At 39.2% G+C, this 27,059-nt stretch overlaps 3 protein-coding genes across 4 annotated transcripts in view; 2 read left to right on the top strand and 1 right to left on the bottom strand.

Annotated features, from left to right (window-relative positions):
- LOC128742208 (neurobeachin-like protein 1) overlaps nucleotides 1–9,459 on the top strand; it is a 103,707-nt gene extending 94,248 nt beyond the window's left edge. For both annotated transcript variants that reach the window (XM_053838487.1, XM_053838486.1), the window contains 7 exons: nucleotides 5,818–6,078; nucleotides 6,135–7,643; nucleotides 7,710–7,882; nucleotides 7,945–8,252; nucleotides 8,476–8,590; nucleotides 8,651–8,828; nucleotides 8,898–9,459. In XM_053838487.1, the coding sequence (XP_053694462.1) occupies nucleotides 5,818–6,078; nucleotides 6,135–7,643; nucleotides 7,710–7,882; nucleotides 7,945–8,252; nucleotides 8,476–8,590; nucleotides 8,651–8,828; nucleotides 8,898–9,060 (2,707 nt within the window). In that variant the 3' untranslated portion in view covers nucleotides 9,061–9,459. The remainder of the gene's footprint in view (nucleotides 1–5,817; nucleotides 6,079–6,134; nucleotides 7,644–7,709; nucleotides 7,883–7,944; nucleotides 8,253–8,475; nucleotides 8,591–8,650; nucleotides 8,829–8,897) is intronic.
- Nucleotides 905–1,691, top strand: LOC128742209 (cuticle protein 21-like). The gene is made up of 2 exons (XM_053838489.1): nucleotides 905–919; nucleotides 987–1,691. Exons 1-2 carry the CDS (start codon nucleotides 905–907, stop codon nucleotides 1,689–1,691), a joined length of 720 nt encoding a protein of 239 aa, XP_053694464.1.
- A 5,276-nt stretch (nucleotides 9,460–14,735) lies between the features above and the next one.
- On the bottom strand, nucleotides 14,736–23,270 carry LOC128739915 (uncharacterized). Its single transcript, XM_053835416.1, has 2 exons — nucleotides 23,228–23,270; nucleotides 14,736–23,167 (listed from the first exon to the last, which is right to left on the bottom strand). The coding sequence occupies exons 1-2, from the start codon at nucleotides 23,268–23,270 to the stop codon at nucleotides 14,736–14,738; spliced, it is 8,475 nt and encodes a 2,824-aa protein (XP_053691391.1).
- Nucleotides 23,271–27,059: the final 3,789 nt, after the last annotated feature.

Raw genomic sequence — 27,059 nt, 5'->3', positions numbered from 1 at the left:
CGAGCAGAGAAGCAATGCGAAACTACCACAATTTGCATTCCACTGCACCTATAAGTCGGCAAAATTGTGGTTCCAGTATGCTGCGGTAACAAAATATGATACAGTTCCTTTGTTGAGTAATCTGGTAGATTAGAGGATAGTTTCATTTTTTCTTTCTTCAAAGTATGCACCAAAACTATGAATGCTTTAAACAAAATTCTGGGCTAGAGAATGGAATGGGTCACTAACCGACGGCACAAGAAAGAATCTTAATATTAATGCATATCATATACTCATCATTGCCTTCACATGTTTTACATACAAAGAAAATCATACTGACCATGATGTCGCCCTGCTCACTGGCATAACCTAATATGCAAAGTAAAGGTTTAATGCTCGCCAAGAGTGCCTTGAAACGACCTTGGGGTAATTCTTCATTTTGTCATCTTCGTAAATGGAAACTCCGTCTGCCGTCGTCTATGTTGTGGGCATCGCGAATATGTCGATCTAACGGTCTGAAAATGAATCGTACCCCATATGCCACCCTGGCATTGCCCTAGTTGTGGTACCTGGCAACAACAACACATCGGTAGCGCGGTTAGTTTTGGTTTGAGTGTTCGTGTCTATTTTCAATCTGGTACCCCAGCTTCGGTATAAATTACATTGAAGTGTTGAACGGGGTAACGTAGTAAATTTGATAAAAGTACGTGACTGAAATTCGAAATCGGGATCAGCAACTTGGACTTGATTCAATTTCTTTTAAGTTTCCTTTACATTTGATAGTGGTGGTTGTGATTATTGAAATTCGATGGGGATTGAAGAATTTTATTTTCTGTATAAAAAGCTTGTGAACCAACAAATGGTACGTCAGTTAATTCTTCACTCGTAATTTGAACAGTGTGAAATATCCTCCTCTAAGTTTACAATGAGTTTGCTTAAAGTAAGTAAATTGTAACTGTGATCGGTGTAAGTTTTCGTGACTAAAAGTGCATTTGTTCGTATTTTAGGTTGCAGTTTTCGCCGCACTAGTCATTTGTGCTAGCGCCGAGCCTAAACCAAACCCGGGAGTCCTCGCAGCCCCAGTGGCTTACTCAGCACCTCTAGTCCAAGCACCATTTGTCGCCAGAAGCTTTGCGGCACCGGTGGCATATGCATCTCCATTCGCTTACAGTGCTCCTGTTGCTGCCGCTTACACTGCTCCAGTAGCCGCCGCCTATACAGCACAAGTTGCTGCTGCTCCAGTTCTAGCTGCTCGTGCTGCGCCGGTCGTTGCGGCAGCTGCACCTGTTGTGGCTGCTCGTGCTGCTCCTCTAGTAGCCGCTGCGCCAGTCGTTGCTGCTCCAGCACCTGTCGTGGCAGCCCGTGCGGCTCCCGTTGTTGCTGCCCCAGTTGTTGCCGCTCGTGCTGCTCCACTCGTTGCTGCTGCGCCAGTCCAAGCTGAGTTTACCGATGCTTATCCACAATATCAGTACGCTTACAACGTTCAGGATGCCCTGACTGGTGACTCGAAAACACAGGAAGAAACTCGCGATGGTGATATCGTTAAGGGATCTTACTCCTTGATCGAACCTGACGGCAGCCGTCGCATTGTCAACTACTATGCCGACCCAATCAACGGATTCAACGCTGTCGTGCAGAAGGACGTTCCAGTTGCGCTAGCAGCCAAGACCGTCGTGGCTCCCGCCGTTGCTGCCAAGGCTGTGCTGGTCTAGAAAGTGTCCATAGTGTAAACTAGGATCAGTCTAAATATGCTGTGTATATAGGACCATTTCCCGTGTGTTAAATAGTCGTTAAGACATCTGTGCCACCATCATTGAGCAACTTTAAGCAATCACTCATCTGTACATAATTTCCACTGTAAAAAAATCATTATTGCTTGAAGTCATACCTTTTGTACAGCTTCGTTTTAGAAAATAAATCACGAAATTTCAACGCTTATACAAAATTAAACTAATAGCTTTTTTTCTTGATGAAATCTATTCAACCATATTTATTCGGTTTGACTTGGTTTAATGGTCAAACAAATTAGGAAGCAGAACGGATTTTGCGAAAATTTACAAAAAGACCTTCTTAATGTTAGGCTTTTAAACTCGCTTTCACTCTAAATTTTAAGACGATATTTTATAGAGAATTAATTCGAAGTCGCGATATTCTTAAGGTGATAGCCTAGTAGTCCCTACGAGTTCAGTCAACTTTCAAGTTTTTTTATTTAACATAATGTTAATACCTTTGGATGGTGTTATAAATTAGTAGCTGAGTGGCCGATCTTAATCGGGGCCATGCCGCTTTTTGTGTTCCAGTTACAGGGACATATGTTTTCTTTCCGGAAATCCCTATGATGAAAGTAAAACAAAACCTGTTTTGCTTGTTGGAAGTTTTCTTCTTGTTAACGGTCAGACCTCTCGCTTTACAGACCCTCCTCTCTTGTTTCCCAGCCCCTTTAACAACTGTTGTCGGTTTAAAAATTCGCATAATGCAAGAGAAATAAATCCTTTCATTCTTATTTGGGCTCCTCACATTATTAGGGATTAGAGCATTGACTGTTATAAAGATAAATTAGAATTTTTACCATGTTGTAAACTGCGTAAATTTCTAAAAATGCGTAAAAATACCACGTTAATTTCAAAGATCGCATAAAACACTCGTAAAATTTCCAACATTTGCGAAAAAATTGTGTCAATGTCAAAGTTCGAGTAAAAAATGGAGTAAACTTTAAAACTTATGTAAAAAATGATCGATCTTTTGTAAAAAGTGAATTTTTATTGTACTCTCCGCCAAATAACGCCAACCATCTTTCGCGCTGCGCTCCTGGTCGTTTGAAAACGCCTTTTTTGCAGGGCAGCTGATATCTTTCGCCGCATAAGTGGTCCCAGGATGAATACAAAGATACCGCTAAAGGACATAGCTGGTCAGCTACTGACAGAACAGCTTAAGCGATGGACTGAAGCCAACAGTTCGTCGAATTAATCGCGTCAACTTGGAGGCGCCATCACTGAATTTGAAGCGGCCATTAAGAGTATGAAATCTAATAGAGCCCCAGGGATAAACTGTGTTTCAGGCGAGCAGGTCAAAGCTATCCTATCTTTATCAGCCCAGACGTTGCATCAGCTTTTCAGCAATATATGGGAAACCGCAACTTTTCCGGTGGACTGGATGCGGGGCATATTGGTCAAAGCCCATAAGAAAGGAGACCTAACTGAATACGGTAACTGGCGTGACAACACGTTGCTCTGTATTGCTCTCGACTGACGCTAGTCTCCGACGGCAGCAAGCTGAATTCCATGCTGGCCGATCATCACAACGCTCCGCATTATATTTGAGTATGTAGATCAACGAATTCCAGAACTCTCTTCTGCTGGTGTTCGTTGACTGCGAAAAGGCGTTCGACCAACACAACCACGAAAACATATGGGGTGCACGTAGACGTAGAGGAGGTCCAGATAAGCTAGTCCATCTCATCGAGGCTCAGTACGACGCCCCACGGCGTCTTGTCCGATTCTATAAGGGTTACTGTTGGCGTGAGACAGGGCTCATGGATGGCTCATGGATGAGATATTAGTTGGAGGAATTGACAGGCGACCAAATCGAGGATTGCCTTAGAATCCTCTAAGGACTCACGGTCCATGTAGCAGAAACTAAGTATGGCAGTGAACCCTGACAATCCCACCAACTTCACAGTAGCAGGACAACTGGTTGAGCAGGTGAACGCCTTTCAATATCTTGATAGCCAGATAATGCCCGATGGTGGTACTAAAACTGATATAGCCACACGAATCAGGAAGGTTTGGGATGCATTTGCAGGTTTGAGAAACATTTAGCTCGCAAACCAGATCAATCTACATAAGAAAACTAGAATTTTTAACTCAAACGTTGAATCCGTATTGTAGTCCACTTGTGAAACGTGGTGCCTCTCAGCGAAGACAACGCAAAAACTGCTGGTAGATATTAATCGGTGCCTGCCATATATCATTGCTGCCTGGTGGCCTGACAACTGGATATCCAATGAGGTACCCTATCGTCGATGTCATCAACGGCCGATAGCAACAGAAATTCGTGAACGTAGATGGAAATTGACTGGATACACCTTGACGAAAGGCGCGAACAGGATCTGCAGAGAAGCACTCGATTGGAATCTGCAAGAACAGTGAAGAAGAGGCAGACCCAGCGGCGTATGACGACGCAGCTTAGGCAAAACATCCGGGCCGTAGACGAGAACCTGTCCTGACGACAGGTAAAAACCCTGGCGGGTAACCGTCAGCAGTGGAGATCTCTGATTTCCTCCCTTTGTTCATCCCATAACATGGACACATAAGTAAGCAAGTAAGTTTAGTCACCCTTTGAATACTGGGCTGGCCATAGAGCTGTGCGAGTTCATTAGTCTTCCTTCGCCTCCATACTCCGTTCTCTTGTACGCCGCCGAAGATCGATCTTAGCACTAGTGTTTCGAAACTCCGAGCACCTCCAGGTCCTCCCCGAGCATTGTCCACGATTTATGTCTTTAGAGAACAGACTTGAGCGTCTCGTATAGGATAAACTTTGTACGGGGGCTTGATCTGTTCGACAGCAATTGCTTGTGAAGCCCATAGTAAGCACTTCCGCTGATAATACGCCTCCGAATCTCAAGGCTGGTATCATTGTCTGCCGTTACTAATGAGCCAAGATAGACAAATTCATCAACTACCTCAAACTGATCGCCGTCGATCGTTACACCACTGCCCAAGCGGGATCGGTCGGATTCAGTTCCGCCGGCTTGCGTGTATTTTGTTTTAGACGTATTTAGCTTTAACCCAACTTTTTCTGATTCGCGCTTCAATTTGGTGTACTGCTCAGCCGCCGCCACAGATAATATTCATGTCATTGGCAAAGCAGACGAATTGACTAGATTTGTTGGACATTGTGCCGTGCGTGTTGATATCCGTTCGGTTCATAACACTTTGTAGCGCTACGTTAAACAGAAGGCGTGAGAGACCATCACTTGACAATCCACCCGAAATCCGAACACTGCACTGTGTACCATCCGTCATAGATTGAATCAGTTTGATAAGCTTCTAAGGGAAGCCGTTCTCGTCCATGATTTTCTATAACTCTTTTCAGTCGATGGTATCATATGCAACTTTAAATATTTGCACTTTGAAGTCAACGAACAAATGGTGCGTAGGAATGTTGTATTCACGGCGTTTTAGGACGATCTGCTGCAGTGTAAATATTTGATCCGTTGTTGACCGTCCTTCGACGAACCCAGCTTGCTAAATTCCCACAAATCTGTTCGCAATTGGTGATAGTTTGCGGAAAATGATTTGGGACAGCACTTTGTGGCATTGAGAACGCTGATCGTACAATTGTTCTCACAGTCCAACTTGTCGCCCTTCTTGTAGATCGGGTACATAACCCCATATTTCCATTCCTCCGGTAGCTGTTCTGTATATAAAATTCCAACAATTAGCCGTTGTTTATTAATGGTCAGCTTTTCTGGTCCTATTTTAATCAATTATAGCGATTCAAAATTCATCATTGTAGGTTAAATGTGATGTTATTATAGATATGCGTTAGTCTATACTTTTTTTAAATATATCGAAAATATTTTTTGCAGAAATAAACTCTTATTTTGGAATAGACTAAAACTAACATTAAAGCACAGACAAAGAGGGATAACACCCAAGGTTTTGCTTTTACTTTAGAATGAATATATTGACTGAAAGTTAATACCTGTTCAGAAGTTTCTTTTTCCAAATAAGCATATAGCATCTGATACATATTACCCCGTAATTAGTACGGCCCTTTCTTTTTCATATACCCTGGAACTGTAACGAATGAATGACATATTGCTTTCTTCCGCAGCTCCGAAGATGAAGAGTTTTGGCGCCTTTCACATCATGAAAATATTGCTCGCATGCGACTGAAGCTAGAGCCTGACCTAAATCATGATCCTCATCTGGCGGCTTCCAATATGCGGGATAACACAACGACTGCATCTCAAAGCCGCCGACTGTCAACTGAGTTTGGATCGACAATCGCTCCGGCAGCGCTTGGTGGTGAAAATATCGATGAGGATATCTTTCAGTTGGAAGAAGAAATGCGTAACAGTTTGGAACCTCAAGTGTAAGCTCTGATGCTATTCTGTTAAATTTTAATTGAAATCATATTTCTATATTTAGGCCCGAAACATCTGGCAAAGAAAAAATCGTCATTTCTCAGGAATGTGAACTAATTACACTGATGACAAGAGTGAAAGGAAGGCTTGATTTGACGACAAATCAAATTGTTTTCTCCGAGATCGGTGCCATTCGAGATGATGGGCACAAGCACGACTTCAAATTTTCCATTACTCAGCTTAGAGAATTGCACCTAAGAAAATTTAATTTACGCCGTAGTGCTTTGGAAATGTTTCTTGTTGATCAAACAAGTTATTTTTTGAATTTTACTACTAAAACTAGGAACAAAATTTTCACGAAAATTCTCAGCTTGCAACCTCCGAATATATTGTACGGATCTGGACGATCACCTGCAGAATTACTACGTTCATCCGGACTGACTCAAAAATGGGTAAATCGAGAAGTGTCCAATTTTGAGTATTTGATGCACCTCAATACTATTGCTGGGAGATCATATAACGACCTCAGCCAGTATCCGGTATTTCCATGGATATTGGCGGATTATACTAGTGACATTTTAGACCTCAATGATCCGAAATCTTTCAGGGACCTCAGTAAACCGATAGGTGTAGTTAATCCAAAGAATGAAGCAGAGGTACGCAGTAAATATGAAAGTTTCGAAGATCCTTCAGGAATGATACCAAAGTTTCACTTTGGCACGCACTATTCGAACTCTGCGGGTGTTTTGCACTATCTCATCAGGGTAGAGCCATTCACTTCATTACACATTGAACTACAAAGCGGCCGTTTCGATGTAGCGGACAGACAGTTCCATTCCATCCCACAAACGTGGAAGCTATTGATGGATAATCCAAACGATGTAAAGGAACTTATTCCGGAGTTTTTCTATTTTCCCGAGTTCTTGAAAAATTTAAATAAATTTGATCTAGGAGTATTACAAACAACTAAAGAGCGAGTAGACGATGTTGTGCTTCCAACTTGGGCCAAATCAGCCGAAGATTTTATTGCAATCCATAGACGAGCCTTAGAGTCGGATTACGTTTCACAAAACCTGCATCATTGGATTGATCTAATATTTGGCTATAAACAAAAAGGACCGAAGGCTGTGGAAGCTCTTAATGTGTTCTATTACTGTTCATACGAGGGAGCTGTAGATCTTGATAAGATTACTAACTCGGTCGAGCGTGAAGCCGTGGAAGGCATGATTAACAATTTTGGTCAAACGCCTTCCCAACTTTTGAGAGAGCCCCATCCAAAACGTTTGTCACAAGAAGAGTTGACATTGAAATTACTAAAACTAGAGCTGAGAAAACCTGATCTGATGTTGATTCTCGATCGTGTCAACTGTATCAACTGTGAGTTATCGACAGATAAAGACCCAGTAGTGTACCTGAGTACCCCGCGTAGTCCTCCCCGATCATTTCTGCAAACCAGTCCGGACATGCTGATATCGATTACTAAAAGTGGAATTCTTGGCTGTCACAGCTGGATGTCTTTCGATAAAGAGAAAGGATTTCTTCTAGAAATTGATGCCACTACCTCCAACCTTAAGTACGATTACCAACCTGCATGCTAATTGGAACTGATAATTTACATTTTTTCACTTCATATTCATAGGAACCGTAAGAAACTAGTCGGCCCATTCCATCCCTCAATAAATTTGAATTCAAATCTGTTTGCTGTCAGTATCGATGGAAAATATTTGTATGCTGGCGGCATATGGGACAATTCAGTTCGTATATTTAACATGACTAGGGGAAAGGTAGTGGCCTCCGCTATCCATCATTTTGGTAGGTCCTATTCATGAGTTGTAACGAATAATCGATTTTATTACCTTTCCGAACGGTTTTAGATGTGGTAACATGCGTGGCGCTCGACAGCTGTGGTTCGTACATGGTGACTGGTTCAAAAGACGGTACCTGTGTAATCTGGTTAATCAGCAATTGTAATACGGTCGGTCCAACCACTGCATCCAATCTGCAACCGAATACAGCTGCACTGAATCAGAATCTAGCGGGAAATGTTGTCGGTAGCGCCAATGTGGTGCATCTTACTAACAATCTCACACCTAAACCGGTGCATACATTGCACGGGCACGATAATGCGGTTTCGTGCGTGTCAATCATGACCGAGCTGGATCTAGTCGTTTCCGGATCGCTGGTAATTAATGCATTTAATTTGTTTCACTTACCTTTCATTGCCTTGCCTTGCACTAAAATTTCACTCTTAGACGTTTTTCATTAAATTTTTTGTTTAAAAAAAGAATCCACGAATCGACATAGTTTGTGTAAAATTTTAAATGTTTTCTCATGAAATATACCGTACAAAGAATTTGGCGGAAGTTACTTTACTGATGCCAAACCTATATTTAATCGTTTTACAGGATGGTACTGTAAATGTGCATACAATAAAGGAAGGTCAATTTATTAGGACAATTACTCCTGTTGGGTGCACAGGGGCTAATATAGAAATCTCTTTCATCACGCTTTCCTACCAAGGTAAGGAAAATTAGAAACGCAGAATTGAAAAAATTTGATTGTTTGTGATTTTTTTAACAGGTCACATTGCATTCTCGGCGCTGGATGACACTTCCCATTCAGTCCATGTGTTCAGTATTAATGGTGCTAACCTAGGTTCAAAATACGTTTCCGGTCGAGTTACAGGTTTGACGACGGCAGCCGATAACCTCGTTGTATCTGACGATGCTGGAGATCTGACAATGAGTCGTCTGTATGGGTTTGTATTTTTAAACTTATTTATTGCTGACTGATACGTATTTCTATCATTGTTTGATTTTTTTTTCAGACTGAAACCCATATTTGACATTCCTCTGCATGTCCCGACCCAAACAATTGTTACAACCGGCGGCAACACACATATCCTCGCGCCGCTACGTGATGGAAACCTGGCTGTGGTTGGTATCATGCAACCAATTGCGTACAAGAAGCATACAGTACTGAATGTGTAATGCAACTCTGTTGAGTTACACAATAAAAACGTCAATTGTAGTATTATTCATTTTACTGTTTAACTGTGGATTTCGAATGAAAATTTTATTTTTTTGATACTAAAATGAAGCTTAATTATCGACAAACATTAATCGTTATCGTAGCATACCGTTCAAAATGTATGATTTGTGAAGTTGTTAACCTCATTAATGTACTTTAAAATGCATTGATTATTTATTAAACTTGCTTCCAGTATAACGATAGTGCGCATCAAAAATTTTGAAGCATTGAAAAATAAAGTGTAGGCAGTCAAACTTAAGCAGAAAGTTTATGTCGTAAAATAGATGTTTTTAGAAGAATTGTTATTTGTAATATATGTTGTTAATATATGGACATGTAAACAAGAAAAAATTGAACACTAACGCATAAAATGTAATTTATTATTTGTCTGTTCAGATGACAGTGAATTAATTGCATGGTCCATTAGTAAAATCTATTCATCATATTAGTAGAAAAATTTAAAGAAATTAGTAGAAAGATAAATTAAGGAACACAAGGCTTTGCGAAAGCATCATTCCAACACCTTCGTATAACCACGGGTATAACCTTATTTGCCATAAACTGGTCAGTCAATCGTGTATTGTCGCCTACCTTGGTCGGTTACCAAGGGTAATGATACTTAACCTTCTGTCTGTACAAAACAATACTTACGTTGTCTGTACATTGGGGTCAATTTGACCCCAAAATTCAAACTGCTATATCTCAGCGAAAAATAAAGGGATTTCCGAATTTTTAGATGTTTCAGAAAGGTAATTCAATGGACTAAATGATAAAATTATGAATGTTGACTTGGCGGGGGGGGATCTTTTACAAGGAGGGGTTTAAGTAAAGAAAAGTCGGAAAAATCGGATTTTTTCAGATTTGTGACGTTTATATCACCAAACCCTTACCATCTAGAACAATGCTTTCTTCTACAAAAATATGCGCGAACACGAGATCTTCAAAGTTACTTGTGACATTTTACAGGATTTGCTCGATAGGTGGCGTTTGTCCGAAAAAATCGATATTTTTTGGTCGTAAATTTTTTGGGTTCTACTCGTGTAAATCGTTCTTGTTCAAGCTAAAGTTGATTATTTAGACAAGATACGAAGTAAACATAGTCCGGTGGTAGATAAAAACTTGGTGAACGGCTCAGAATTCACCCACCAGATGGTGTACGTGTACCATTTTATTAATATTGTTCGAGGTTAAACAAGATAGATGACATGCAAGTTTCTTGTCTTCGGCAAGATTGGTCTGGTCATTCTATAATAGACCATTTAGCACAGTATTTAATCACTAGGTGGCGCTAGTGTGCTTTTTGTTCTGATTTATTCATTGTGTATGAACATATTGTTTCGACAAGAGGGCGTCGCCTTCGACATTATATCGCAAAATAAAACTCGTAACAATTATTCGCAATACTATATAGCTAAGTAATGTACCAATTCAGGCAAAATTTATGTTAAAACGATCCGCAACAATTGAGTATAGTACCGGAAAAAAATGAATACACCACTAGCGTCACCTGACGACTGAATTTTGCACCACAATTTTCAGAATACAGTGGTCTCGACTAGTTGAACAATTATGCCGTAGACAAAAAAAATTATATCTAGTCAGTATTCTAAATTGCTGTAAAAAATAAAAACAAATGAAGCACCAATGCCACCTAGCGGTCAAATTCTGAACCACACTATAGGTTTTATTTGTCATAAGATCATGTTTACTGCAAATCTTGTCTATCTGTTCAAATTTTCTGAGAGCAAGAACGACTTACACGAGTAGAATTCATAAAGTTATGACAAAAAAAGTTGATTTTTCTCGCATAAACGCCACCTAGCGAGCAAATTCTGTAAAATGCTGCAAACAACTTTGAAGATCTTGTGTACGCGCATATTTTTGTAGAAGGAACCATTGCTCTAGGTGGTAAGGATTTCGTGATATAAACGACACAAATCTGAAAAAATCCGATTTTTCCGACTTTTCTTTACTAGAACCCCTCCTTGTAAAAGGTCCCCCCTGCTAAGTCAACAAACATAATTTTATCATTTAGTCCATTGGATTACCTTTCTGAAACATCTAAAAATTCGGAAATCCCTCTATTTTTCGCTAAGATATAGCAGTTTGAATTTTGGGGTCAAATTGACCCCAATGTACAGACAACGTAAGTTTTTTAATAAACTTGTCGCAAAACGTAAGTTTTCGAATTTTTTTGATCAAATAACTTCTATAATAAAAGATCTCCGGCAGACACACCTAGTCACGAAAGAAGTAGATTAATTCATTGAAAAACAAATAAGTTATAGCTTCTCAAAGTGGCCTGGGGTCAAATTGACCCCAGTGTACAGACAAAGGGTTAAAATAACTTCTATCAATAGACATTCTCCATCTAACTATTCACGTAGGGTAGTTGATCCAATAGTTGTGGTAGTACCAATAGTTGCGCTACTATTCATTATTAATGCATATTTTCGTCACTGTAGCATTTTAGATAAAACAATTACATTCATTATATAAAACAGGCTTTTAGAAGTATTGGTAGTTGGACTACACCATTTAAAATTAAAGCATTATTTGCTAAAATGCCAATTTTCTAAAATCTAACGCGCAGTTGGAGCGCACAACTATAGGTGCTCATCTATAGTTTTGCTAGTATGTTTTTTCACTTAGCAACCTAGCAATGTATATGGAATAACACAATTAAAGGAACATCAAACTAAATTAAGGAAACATTAGCGCAACTGTTGGTATAATATAATTGAATCGGAAAATTCATTTTTTCTTCATAAAGCTTCTCGTACAACGAAAGCAATTGTCTTGCCTTGTGACAAATACCTTGTATTTGATAAATTTGTATCCCACAAGCATTAATTGAAGCATATACCTCAATAAACAAGCAAAATGAAGTTATATTGTGCTTAGTGGCGCAACTAATGGATCATATACCCTATGCTTTTTTCCTTTGTCTTTTAGTATGCTTTTACATTTTTTTCGAAACGATGAAGTTTGGAAGAAGCAGACCAAGGATATTAACAGTATCATCAAAATCGGCTGTCCAGGGTAGGAGTACAAAAATTGCAAAAAACCTATGTTGTGTGGTGAATTACAACGCAATTCAATGTCACATCAATAGTATAGTTTATATGAAATGGATTTTAAGGCTCCAACGGAACGGAACTGTAAGGCACTGTTGAGGCAATTCGCTTTGATGATGTTAAGAATGCAGGTACAGGTAGGTATAAAGAATAGTTTCAGACTTCATTTTAATCATATGAACACTCATCTACATATTCGATACACTCCATTATTTAGTAATCTTTACCGCTCTCTACCTATATTCTGTATATCACATTGATTGTATAACATTTGCCCGAAAACAAATTGCCAGAAAACCATTTACCAGATTTTTTCACCAGAATAATTATTAACCGTTCTACGGAATGTCAGTATTTGTATGAGTTTACGCGGAAATTATAACAATTAAGCATTGTATTCTTGAGCTGATGTTATTTTAAGGAACATTTGGAGAAATAATTTCCGCAAAAATAAGCACTCGCGGCCTGCGAGCGACTCTTTGTCCAAATGCATGCTGTCCTTACTCACTATCTCTCGCACGGAGTTAATTGAGAGATAGTTTGAGCTAACCTAGGAAATCAGTAGATTATTGATTTAAGTCAAAGAGACCGCCGCTTTCGACGGCAGGTATAGCAATGCAATGAAATCGTATAACCGAAGTCAAATCAATACATACAAATATCAAATATTTAATGCAATATTTTTTTGTCATACAGCATCCACTGGTCTGTGAAAAAGTGTTACCAAATAAGAGCCCTAGCCCTAGTATCAGTTTGTTTTGTATAGTATTGTATTAATGGGTTGACTAAAGTTAGATCTGAACAAGCAGCATGAAGTTTTGACTGTACCTTCGTATGTAACCGTTTTGCTTGGCGCAATTTAAACATTGTTCCCAATGTGTTATAATTCACGATTATTTATAAAACCACTATTTAGCGGCAAACCTTTCCGCGAAAAGTACCATTTGACGGAAAACAACTGCGAAAAAGTGGAAGAAGGGGTCTCTAACCATCATAAGAACCTTTCCTGGCCCCAAAAACCCCTATATCCAAATTTTCACTCCGATCGGTTCAGTAGTTTTCGATTCTATAAGGAACATGGGGACAGACTGAAAGACAGACAGACAGACAGAAATTCATTTTTATAGGTATAGATAAACACCTTTATCATTAGTTATGCAAGAGTATTAGGAGTTCGGGATCAATAAGATACTTTCGTCGCTACAAAAAACTAACTGTAAGTCATTAAAATTTGGCATCAAAATTTGGTAACAAAATATAACCCTTTCAGTTCGAGTCCCTCGGACTGCGAAAAAGCTTAACACATCCGGTTGAGAGCTGGTAAAAATACTTAAAATCTTCGTCTGTGAAACAGCAATACAAAAAACATAAGATTTTAAAAAGCGTTTGTCCAACCGACAGCTTTTCTGAATACCAAAGAAATTCCAAAAGCTTTCAAACTTGTAAAAAAATTAGTCACCAAAACTATGCGCCCTTTCTTCGCTTATTTAGGAGGGAACTATATGGGCTTAAAACCAAAGCCGCGATTTCCGCACGATTTCTGGTCTCTAAGGCAATCAACGAAATAGAAGGTTTTCATATTGAGTTTAATGCTCTTTTTGAAGAAGGTGAGGAACAAAAGTTTTATGCTGCTGTCAAGGCATTTAAGGGAGAATAAACGTCTGTGGAATACCTAAGGCTCCTACAGGGAAACGTAAAACTAAAGTGAATTCATTTGGTACGGGATAAAAGCAAAATTATCTTTTACGATCATATACAGGCTATTGGATTAATTTTATTCCAGAAATAAATAATCAAACTCTCTATATTTCTACTTCTATTTATATTTTCAATGCTGATGTAGTGGGTAATTACTCTCTGTGTTCGATTATAAATTATTATGTGCAATGGAAGATAAAAACGCCTCAACAAACCTTCTGCCATTATATCGTCTTGATGGAAAACGTAGAAAATGAGTAATTATTACAACGCTAGACTTTTCTGGAAAAAATCCTATCGCTACATTTCTTCGCAATTTGATTTGCTAATTTTTTTGGTCGACATACTTCGCAGTCAATTGCGAAGCCAATGACAGATTCCAGCGTTACGGGACACCATCCCTACTATGCAAATCAGTTGCTATTTCATCATTCATTCAAGTGGAAGGAAATGTCCTCATTAATAAACTATTTTACAAGGTATTTGCCAAAGAAATTGATGAAACAGAAAGTAGTTCATACAGTAAAAAATGGATGCTAATTGGATCCCGTAATGCTGGAATGGGTCTAATGTTATAGTCTAACGAACTGCAAGCTAAAGTCCCTAATAGTCTTTGTCGACTCGCTTGTCAGACCGATGTCGTACCTCGAGACCAACTGAAAGACAGGGCAAATTGCATTCTGGTGCAAAATTTATGCTGAGTGGTTTTCGGACAAATATTAGTTTGATGACGATTGCTTACAGATGATGCTTTCGAGCACCTAGAGTTCTGATGTAAACTTAAGGCAGTGATAGATGAAAATTATGACAGAATAAATGCATTTTGGTTTATTAAGCTGCCAATAGGTATGAAATGTTCTTTATTCATTCGGGTTGCCTTCTTGGACTTCATTGTTATTGCTTTCAAGAAGCTGTGCCACTGAAAATCCCTCATTATTCCGAAGATCAATATTGGCCGATTTTTGCAAAAGGTATCTAATAATTTCGAAGCGTCCCTTCATAAAAGCAAGATGTAACGGAGAATTACCGTTTCGGTCAACGCTGTTGACGTCACACTGCAAATCTTCAACCAGCAATTTGGTCATTTCGAGCAAGCCTTTTTCAGCGACTATATGCAATACGGTCTCACTATCGTAATTGTGGTTTTTGAAGTCCTTGAGTAGATCTGTGCTGGCTCCGAATTCTATAAGCCTTCTATAGATCTCAATATGTCCCTTGCAAGTAGCTCTCATCAGCGGTGTCGTGCCGTCGTTGTCAGTGGAATCAATCCTTGCTCCAAAATTATGCAACCAGTTCACGATTGCTAGCTGATTACAAATGGCAGCATAATGCAATGGTGTCATTCCGTGCCTATCAGTACAGTTTACTTTGAGGAAAGGCTCGAGTAATGGTAGTAGTTCTACGAAGCCCTTCTCGGCAAGGCAATGAAGAATGCTGGCACTATTGTTGCCGTAATGATAGTTTTGAACTAAACTGGCATCAGCTCCGAAGTGCAAAAACAACTGAACCATTTCAACGTTACCATTCTCCGCTGCCAACATAAGCGGTGTCTTCTGCTTCAGATTTTGAAGATCTACATCGGCACCATGATCTAAGAGAACCTCTACCGTTGGCAAGCTATTGCTCAAGGCAGCATAATAAAGCGGAGTTTGATTCAATTCATCAAGTTCATCGACTAGAAGGCTAGAGTGAAGGAGCAGTAGATTAGCTATTTGAGGTTGATTTCTCAAAGCTGCAGCATGCAGATAACTTAAACCACTTGGCATATTTTTGCAATTTATCATTGATTTGTCGTTTGTGCAGACTAAAAACAAGTGCAGAAGGTCATGGTTATTTTCCAGAAGTGCTGTTTCAATTATTACACTAGGGTATAATGCATCGATTATCTGAATTATTTGTTGATTACCATTGACAAACTCTGGACGCCTATTAATTAACCATTTGCTATAGCATGTTAGATATTGGGAAGCTAGAAGCTGCACTATGGTTTTGAGAATGATTATTAAGTGTGAGTTATCCAGAAGAGCATCCAATGAGTTGAGGATTCTTTCAAACGCTTCAACGTTAGGCTTCTGTAGGCTAATTCCAAGCGGAGTCATCCCTGATTTGTCGGGTTGGAAAAATATTTGCACCTCTGTATTAAACCACTGTATAACATCTTGAACGTCTCGGCTAACCGCATGGTGCAGTATCGTTTGTCCGTCTTCATCAACAACGCTACTGTTCAAATTAAATCTAGTCAGCATCTTTATCAGTAATGAGTAGTATCCTTTTTCTAGTGCAATGTGAATCAACGGTTTTCTCGTTTGTTGAGATCGGAAGATTTCTATAGGTTCGGAGTTTGTAGTCCTTTCAAGCAATAGCTCCGCCGCTTCATTGAAGCCGGCTAGAATAGCGGCTATCAGAGGAGTCTCTAGCAGACAGTCGACTGCGTCAATGTTGGCATCGAGAGAAAGCAGAATATGGATGGTATCGATTAACCCTAATCTGGAAGCATAATGTAATGGCGTCATATTGTTTACGTCTATCACATTGACATCTATGCCGACTCTGCGTATCAATAGGTCGATCATCTCACAGTTCCAGTAGATCGTGTTATGAAGCAGAGATTCATTGCTTTGTGTTTTCATTCGGAAATTTCGTGTGTTCGTTAGTTCTACATCATGTTCTAGGAGTAACTCGGCAATTTTTTTATGACATCCGATGCAAGCTCGCGTCAGGCTGTTTGTAGTTTCGAGATCGATAAAGTTCGGATCGGCCCCGTTAGCCAACAGCAGTTCGACGCATTCTAACCTACCATGCATCGCTGCTGACTGGAGAGCCGTGGTCTGATCTATGTCACCAACGTCGATAGGGAATATGTTCAATTGAAGCAAAAAATTGAGAATCGAGTGAAATCCTTTCTGAGACACGACATGCAGCAGTGTCTCCTGATCTCTTGTCAACATACGATAATTGGCTATCAGTTCAGTGGATGCCCCTTGCGAGATCAAAAATTCTGCGATCAACTGGTTGCCATTGATTATGCTAGTGATGACTGGTGTTGCTTGTTCATGATCTTTCGAATCAATTGTGGCTCCAAGATCTATCAATAATTTAACGGCATCCAAGTTGTTCGAACTACAACAGTAGTGTAAAACAGTTTGCCCATTAGAAATTTTCGTATCAGGTGATAATTTTCCTTGAACAATAGTTCGTTCAATTTCAGCTGTATTTTTACTATCTACTGCTGTACGAAGAAGCAATGATTCATTCTCATTGGTTGTGTCCCCGATGGCAGTTTTGACTATTTCACCCAAACAATTAATTGCAGCACTATGCTCTTGATGCAAAAAATTGTTAAGAGATTGATTGGTGCTATTCGTTAAAGGATGTGTCTCATCAAAAGCTTGCACAATTTTTGTTGACGATCCATGTGCCTTCAATCGATTGGCTAGTTTTATGTGGTTCATTTCAAGGGCACTAACCATTGTAGATCTGCCTTCATCGTCTAGTACATCAAATGGAAAGCTTGTTTCAATGAGATATTCGATAATATTTGAACGATTATTAGCAGCGGCATAGTGCGCCAGATGCTTTCCAGTGTTGTCCGTAATAATTCGCTCGAAAATATTTCGATTCAATAAAAGCTTGACCATGTCTAATTTTCCATCCATAGCAACACGATGCAAAAGGCACATTCCTTGGGCAGTTTTGTAACGATATACTGCAGCAAGGCTCACAGAAGCCTTTTGCATTATTAGATATTCGGCTACCTTTGTATTTCCTTCCTCTATGGCAAGTACAAGTGGAGTTTTACCGTCTTCTGTTACGACTTCTAATTGAGATCCGTGGCTGATTAGTAGAGCTACCATTTGAATCGAACCATAAGCAGAGGCCAGATGTAGAGCAGTCATTCCGCTCTTATGAGCCGCGTTTACGTCAAATTCAACGAAACGTAGCAACAGTTCACACATCAGAATATTGTTCTTGAAAACACTAGCCTGTAAGAGATTGTAACCGGCTACTTTGTACTCTCTAATCAGTTCCACAACTTGCCCATTCTGATTAAGAAACAGTTGCAAAGCATCGATTTGATTTGTATTAACTACAACCGTTAAAGGCTGTATTTTGTCATTCACGTGAAAAAGTGAAGATCCAGCTTCCATCAGTAATTTAAGCTTCGATAAGTTTCTACTTTTAACCGCATAGTAAATGGCTCTATTTCCATGCAAGTCAAACTGATCTATATCGACATTGAATTCATTCAAAAGAGCTCGTAGCAATGAAAGACTTCCGTTTTCCGTTGCATCGTGAAATATTCGTTTTCCGTCTTTCCGGATAAACGATTTTATCTCTTTTACAGCCATTGGGTGCGTTTTTATCTCTCGAAATATGTTATCGTCAAGCTCCTCAAAAATAAGCCGAATAAGAGTTTGATCGTCTCGATCAACTATATCTTGATAAAATGTTTTCAAAAGATATTCCACAGTTTCCAGTTGTTTTCCACTGATGGCGGTGTGCAGAATAGTATCACCTTGCTTTGTTTGCATAGCTAGATCCAATTTATATTTCTCAATAAATAATTTTAAAACGTCCATATGACCAAAATATGCAGCGGCGTGGAGGACTGTTGCGCCTCCGAAAATCGAATGTGTGAAGTTCTGAGCATATTGCACACTCGATCCATGGGATATCAGAGATTCAACTAGCTGGACATCCCCACAGTAGATGGCCATAATCAGAGCTGTGAGCCCTCGTCGGTCACGAGCATCAGGAGCAATAACATTTTCCAAGAGAAAATCTGCCACTTTTCGGTGACGATGGAAGATTGCCAATATCAGCGGGTAGGAAATAACATGTTCATTTGACAGTTGTTCAAAAGCTGTGCTGCCCTTTAAGTACCAATAAGTGAACAAAGTGTCACAGTTTGCTACCGTTTCTTGGTTGGGATCGGCTCCAGCTTTAATGAGGAGCTTCACAAGCTCGGGCTTTCCAAGTGAAACCGCAAATCCCAATGGTGTTATGCCAATTAAATCCGGCTGATTCACATTGCAACCACGAGCTAGCAAAGAATTAATTAGTTCCTTGTCATTCTTTTTAATAGCACCATTCAGTAGCTGAGCACGATCAATGGTTGACATCCGTTGGAAAGTTGATTCGATTGAAAAGGCCATGAAATTTTGGCTCTTTGACAACATTGCATTAACGATCATGAAACTACTAATCTGAGAAGTAATCTCCGGCTTTAACTGACACATTTTTTGTAATAACTGCACATGGCGAGCACTGAGAAGTTTTATGTCGAACTTCGAAATCGTGCAGGGATAGCCGTGCCTGAAAAACATCCAAGCCATTGTGAGCTTTGTTTTCTTCAGCAAATAACCAACCATTGTGGCACGATGAGCTTTACCGATAAGATTTTCTTTTAAAAACAGACTTACAATAGACCGATAGTTTCTGTCAATAGCACAAAATAGTGCGGAGTTGTCGACGGGTAGGTTACAATCCGCGCCGTACCGAAGCAGCAACCGGACGGTTTGCAAAGAGTCCCCACAGCAAGCACTGGATAATGCGGTTCGACCATTTTTAGATACGACATTTACAAGGTTAGAGTTTGATTCTAGGATGGCATCAACAACTTTGACATTGTTCTTCAACGCTGCCAGCTGAAGTGGCCCTAACAATATCGTCGAAGATTCGGCCAATGGAATAAGTTTGCGCAGCAAACTGTGGTAGTTTGTGTTACAAGCTTGATCTATTAATTCTCCCAACATGATTTGATTGCTGGAAAGTTCGTCATCAGAAGGTAACATCATTTCTAATAAATCATCTTTTCTCATCCTGACAGCGTAAACTAATGCTGACTTCAATGGAGTATGAACTTTGGCGCCAAAGTTCAACAGTATCTGCACGGACTCCTGACAGCCGGTAGCTACAGCTAAGTAGAGAGGAGCCTCCTGTGCTGAGTTTGTATGTTCGATCATTTCCGGGCTAAGTTCACAGAACCTTCGAATGACGGCGGGTAGTTTCCGGATAACAGCTTGAGTCAGAAGGGTGTGGTCCCATCTCTGATCCTCTGACTTACAGAAGTCATATAAATGTGGAGTGTTCATAATCGAGAGGGCTGAGCGCTGATTACGGAAAAGCAGGGCCGTATTCAAGCTATCTGCTGCGTAAACACCTTTGAAAAGTTGATCTAATTCATTTTCTAGCTCAAAGTGCTCATGTTTCTGAGCCAGATAGAAACTTACATTCTTTCGAAGATTTTCATCGTCGGCTAGTTGTCTGACGGTAAATTCGTCATCATCGTAGAAGTTGTGCACTTGATTTGGGCACATTTGAAGAAGAGTTTGGAAAAACGGTTTAAGATTGGTGGAATGCTCCAGAAGAAATCGGATAAAGTCTTCCGAATGTTGGTGAAATGTTAATGCTAGTAGACTTCGTTTATCGAAAGTTCTGGTACCAATCTCACAGCACTTTGTAATAAAGTTAAACTTTCCGTACGTAATATGTTGAAACAATTGGACTTTCTGATTAATAGCAGAATTTGTCCACTGTTCGATATCGGCTATTGACACGGAACGGTGCCCGCCAGGACTCGTCGTAAAATTGAAATATCGAATAAAATAAATAGCGTTTAAAATCACCGTCCTGTCAGGATTTTTGTTACGACAGAGTGTTTCATATACAAGCGAATCGTGAGCTAGATAGTTACGAAGGTTGCGTCCTGTAATAACCGATCGAAAGAATGTTAATGATGACCGATTATCTACGCATTGTGCGGATAAAACTTCCAAAACTTCGAGAAGAATAATTTCCAATGCTAAATTTTCCGAAGAATCTGTTCGGTATCGCTCAAGAGCAGTAAGCATGGACATAAATTCCAGCTCCTTCATATCCGGTGGAATATCGACGATGTTGATCAAATCCTTCAGCAAACAATGTAGTATAGAACAACAGTAGGTCGCATCATTCTTTCTACAGTTTGAAGCTTTTGTGTTGTCATAATGCATCTTGTTACGTTTGCAAAATGTTTTTATAATACGATATTTTTCGTCCAATGCAAATAGATTAGTATAATATTTGCTTAGTAATTTGTTAAGCTCCTTTAATTGATCACTGCATTTTAATTCCAATTGCAACGCTTGAACGACCCTATTAGTGGCTTCTAAATTATTGCTTTGATTTTTACCTAAAACTAGTTCGTGATATTCGGCTATTCCAGGAGCTGATGCAATCTCCAACATAGTCTGCAAGATCTCGACACGTTTCATTGACTCGTCAGTCTCCGAATTTACTTCGAGTTCAAGAAGTTTGTTGAGCAAATGGTTGAACGTTCGCGTAATTAGTAATTTAGCACCATATTCGTAGTTATTCAGATTTTCGGCGCCATTTTTCAATATATATCTTGCATTATTTTTCTGATAATTCAAGTTGTCATTCAGTATCATATTGCCTATGCAGGATGTCGCCAGCTCAGTCATGAAATCAACAGTACAACTTTTTAAAAATGCAGTATAGTTTTTCAATATCGTCCTAATATTTTCAATAACGGCTAAATTTTCCTTATGATCAATCGAATCATAGCGTTCTTCTAATTGCAGCAATAAACTATCAATTTTAGTTACATCAGTAGTTTCAAGATCACAATCAATTTTAAACCCACTATGAATTCGACACGAGTTTGCTAGGGATTGTACCTCTTCAACGGTGTTTAATTGCAAAATTCGTCCAAGAAAAGTGTTAAAAAATTTTGTTATCTCACCAACGTAGATGTTCGTAAGTAAGGGTGTCACCTTCATGAGATCAGTTTTTATTCTTACATAAAGAGTTAATAATTCTTGTTCGTTATTCCTCAAACGTTCATATAAAGAGTGTTTAGTGCTAGAGTATTCATGAGAAAAAAACTGGCGTAGTTTAGAAATGCGACTTAGGATGTCGATGGGTGAGATAAATTCCATTATAGATCGCAAATTGGTTGAAATATTCGGTGACAGTTTGGTTGCCTTCAGTGTTTCGCCTAGAACCTGTAAGATGCGTTGTATTGCCAACATTGAAGCAAAGCTTGTATTGTTTGTGTCCAAATTTAGTCCCTCCAGGATGTTCAAACATCTAACTGATTTCTGTATCGAATACATCTGCTTAATTTTGAAATACAATTTATACAGTTCCTTAAAGCGATAGCGCATCCGACGCGTTGTAAACAACCTGTTAATAGAGTCTGATTCCATTTCAAGTAAACTCTGATCTTTTTTGTCGAGTTCCGAATATTGCAAGCACTTAACTTCGCTCAACAACGAACCAGCAGCAATTTTGTTCCTAATCATAACCTGTTCTTTGTGACTGTAACTGAAATCAGTACTTGTAACCCACTCTCTGAGAACATCCTTACATTTCAAACCTTTTCCCCTGTGCATTAAACTAACCAACTTGTGTAAAATTCCGCTGGACATCCTAGTATCGATCTTTTGCGGATCCAGATACGTTCTTTTCAACTGCTTCAAGAATTTCACAATCGCACATTTGTTTATAACTAATTGATACAAGTCCAATTCAGGCTTACGATCCAGAATCGCCAAATACATGGCAACGCAGTACTCCAACTGCATTCCAGGAAAGTAATCAGCATAATTCTTCACTACGAACAAGTGTTTTAAAATTTTTCTTAAAAACTCCAAAAATTCATCGTTCACATCATGCGACAAACTGGTGTCGTAACTATGCTCAATGCAACTAATTGCTTCTATAATCAACTCCATTCTCGTCGCTATCTCTGTTTCACTTATCTTCTGTCCTCTTCCTGTTCCGATTGCCCCACCGTAATCGCACCGAATTAGTGTCATATGAGCCAGCGTCTCCACCGTTGGCGTCAGTTCCACATTCATGACTTCCAGCTTGTTCCAAGCTTTAGCCAAACATTGCGCCAATTCATTCTGTGGTAAATGCATAATCTCAATCAACATCTCCAACGCTTCAGCTGAAGTTCGGCGCAACATTACATACAGTGCATCTACCGGTTTCAGCTCACCGAGCTCCGCCTTTAGTAGCTGACGTCCGAGTGATTTGAGTCCTCGATGAATGGCCAATTCTGCCGCCGTGAAATTTTCTCTATTCAACAGTGCATAATTTGGCTGGTGATTCATCAAAACTGCTGTCAGTGACGCACAACGATTATCGCCACTTGCAACAGCTAAATGGAGTGGACTGTTCCATTCGTCCGGATACTGGCAGTTAATGTTTGCTCCCCTGTCTATGGCCCGTTGCATCAACTCTGGTGATTCTAGTTTGATAGCATTGCGGAGAGCAGCATCTGAAGAATATTAGTGTTTCTTTAGTTGGCAAAATTCTAAAATTATGTTTTACTACTTACCTAGAGGCGCAATGAACGAATAAGAAGCAAAGTTTACCTCCATGTCGATCCGTGTGAGGTGTGACTAAAGGTTTGTATTGTTGTCAAACTTTATTGGGTGCTCGCAAGGCGTTTTTTATCTTATCAATACAAGAAGTGCATAGTAAAGGGTAAGCGTGCCAGATATCGCTGTAACATGAAATGTCATAGATTTTCTAACGTGCGTATTAGGCAAATAAAAGCGTAAATTAAATGTCGATTTTTTTTTGCGCAATATTTATCATCGTATAACAATAATTTGGAACATATTACGTAACGTTAGTCCAACGATTTGAATATTTAGTGAAATATCGATTCGACCAGCGACGAGGATAAAAAATGAAGTATTTTTTTCTCGATAATAACATAGAGTTACCGTTGTTCATGTTGACATACGTTTGGGAAAAACTTTATAATTTTGAAACTCTGTAAACAAAACAGGATGTAATCGCTGTAACCGTAGCCGCCACGCATTTTCAGTGACTAGTCTTGAAATAGCGGTATAAATCTTCCAGCGCTTATAAATAATATGTGTAAATGTACACAACTGATCACTGCGATCTTATAACTAACAGAAAATTGAGAGTATTAAGAGCACAAGCATATAAACGAACTAACTTTTCCTTCTGCATTTCAACAAAGCTAAAAATAAAAGCTTTATTGTAAACCCAATCATTTGGTATTTACGTCTATCAACTATCAGTGGACGTTTTTCGAATCATTGCTCAAACGATAGCATGCCTCGGATTTGTAGATTAAAATCGCGCTCTCTTAACCCTTAATGCAGAAAGAATTTAAACCACACCACGTGCTTCATCCAAATCATGTGGACTTGAGGATAAGAAAACCTCTCTTATAGCCTCAGAAATTGTTTTTATTGCCAACCTTTCCCCTATGTTGAAGATATTTTACGAATTCGACCCTTTTTATCAGTAGCACATGCTTGCCACGCATTGGGCGATACTGCGAGAAGCATCGATATTCGAATATCGATACAGATTTTTTAAAAGTATCGATCCGGCTGAAATATCGGGCGGCAGGTATCGATACCAGTAGTATCGATATCGGTATCGATACACTGACAGGGTGTACGCAACCACAACGAAAACCATACTTTTATTTATTATTTAGCTTAATTTTTATCCGTTTTTTCAGCAAATCCGTTTTCTTAAGTCGGTAAACCGACTTTTTGCCAGATTGACCGGTCACCAGCTTTGCAAGTGAAAAACCGGCCGGGCCGGCCAGAAATCGAGCACTCAGCAACCTTACAGACAAAAATGCTAGAAATGGAACCTATGAATAAAAGCGAGGTGACCATATCGGTCGAACTAAAAAATCAGAACATTTTCTGCCCAAACATGCGGATGAAGATTTAGATTCGACAAACCAATTAATTTAACCCCCTTCCACCTCTGTTTACGCTACAAAAGGTACAAGCCATACAAAACTGGACAATAATGATGACCGTGAGAATGTACCTCTACAATCATACAGATAACTAAATTAAACACTTTTCTCTACAAGTGGTAACACCAACAGGTAACCCAGCAAACCACAAATCGTATAATAATGTATGAAAATCATCTTAAATATCGCTAAACAAACTCGAAATCGTACACAAAGCTTAATAAAGCGCACCCTAGTTTACATTTAGTCGTACAAAATGATAGTAACTGATTCACATACGATTTGCGTAACAGAATTGTATAGCATTATGGAGCTAATCATGTTGAGTCGGATTTCATCGTATACAAATACTTATGAATGTGAATTGTTTTCATATAATTTGCAGTACGTATATCGCCTCCAAAACAGTACGCATATGCTGGTTTCATGCATCTAATGCGATTTTTCTAGATATATATCGGTACATATATCATATATGTTACTTTGATATATGTACGAAAATGTTTGCTGGGAACAATGCTCCTAATGGCCCTTAACACCTAATACAGTAAACATCGAAACATTGAAATAACTGTAGAGCGTAACACTTGCTGAGACAGATGAAAGTCAAACACTGCTGAAATTTGGTTGAACGCATGTTGCAGACCAGTAATGGCGCTATCAGCAAGAGAGACAAGAAAAAAATGCTACGTTGTAGCGACCCGGGGTGGATTGTGCTATATCAAGAACTCCCAAGTCAGTTTCATCCTGGTGCCAATGGTGCATTCGTACAACATGCCAGCCGTGTACGTGTACGATGGGAATCTTTCAAAGTAGTGCCTGCAGCTCGTGGTTTATATGCCTGGACCGCTCTCTGCTTCCAGTTACCAACACCTTGCGTTCAAATACGGCAAATGCACTTATATTTTGCGTACGGTTTATGCTCCTTGATCGAAATCACTTACGAAGGCAAAAGTAGACCTGACATAGCTAGAATGTGTCGTTGAATCTGCTTACTCGTATTATTGACGGCGGTTGCCAGAGATCCCTAATTTATGAATTCATCAACCCCTTCCAGTTCATCTCCGTCAAAAGTCACTCCATGCAGGGTTTCTTCACTTAACAACGCGGTTGCGGCCTCATTGACGGCCTAGCGTATCCAACCACATCCATTTTCGAGTGACAAGACAGCTAGCTCCATTGAGGAAAGCAAAGCTTCACTCAGCAAGTGCGCGTAGTTCTCAGCAACTTGCGAGTTGTCTAAATGATCGCATTTGAAGATTATTTTAATATCGGAGCTGGAATTGCACTTGAAATTTTACTTAAAATTGAACTTTAAATAGAAACTGAAATTTAACTTAGAATTAAGCATGGCATTATGCTAAAAATTGAACTTTAAATTGATATTGATGATCAAATAATATTGGACAGTTTGAATCAATTTCAACTTAAATATTCACTTTAAATTGAACTGGAAGTAAGACTTTAAATTGTCCTTAAAATTAAACTAAAAGTGGAACTTGAATTTGGACTTCAAATTACACTTAAAATTGGACGCGAAGTTAAACTTAAGTTTGGACTAATTCAGACTAGAATATATAAATAGAACTTGAAATTACACATGAAATAGGACTTAATGAGACATGAAATTGAACTTGAAATTTTACTTGAAACTAACCTGAATTGGATGTAAAATTATACTAGAAATTTTACTTACAACTTCGCTAGAAATTGGAGTTGGGAGAACTGGTAACACTGTCAACCAAGAGTGCTCTGTTCGTGCCGGCTGCAGAACTTTTCGTAATTTTTAATAGTTTTCTCAGTTAGTATCGTTAAAAATAGTTGTAAACAATAAATAGGCGTATTTTACACGTGAAAAGCATGAAAGAAGTTCCGTGAAAGTGAATTTTTCTGCGAAAATCATCTGGGAAAATAACATAAAGTTCTGCCAGTTTGTTTGACGCTGATAGTGAAAGCGAGATGGCACTATGTGCTACGATTAGCAGCGAGTAGTTGCGAACAAAATGCGTAACAAATTTTGCTATTTGGTGTGAGTGAGATGTATCGAGTTGCTATCTCGCCATCGAATAAATCAAGATAAGTTGCTATTCTGTTCTTGTGGTTCCTGCACGGCGGCGAGTGATTCTATATGATCTGCGGAAGTTTCATTCGGCAAACGAGCATAAGTATTCTGTTTTCATTCGTGTATTGCTGCCGCGAGTAATTGCTATGCAAATTGCAAATCACTTTGACCAGTTATTGTAGATAGTGGGCAATATTTTGGAACTCTTGCTGTTAAATTATCGATAGTTATTGATATCGATAAAATTGCTTTTCTATATAGATTAATCGATACTTTTCATGAATTTGCGAGAGTACTAGAGCCACTAACGCTAGAGATATGCAATGCACGGGTGAAAGCAAACAT

The sequence above is a fragment of the Sabethes cyaneus genome, chromosome 3 (assembly GCF_943734655.1).
Source record: "Sabethes cyaneus chromosome 3, idSabCyanKW18_F2, whole genome shotgun sequence".
Classification (NCBI taxonomy): domain Eukaryota; kingdom Metazoa; phylum Arthropoda; class Insecta; order Diptera; family Culicidae; genus Sabethes; species Sabethes cyaneus.
The sequence above is the reverse complement of the archived record's forward strand: the minus strand, read 5'-3'. Positions and strand labels throughout refer to the sequence as shown.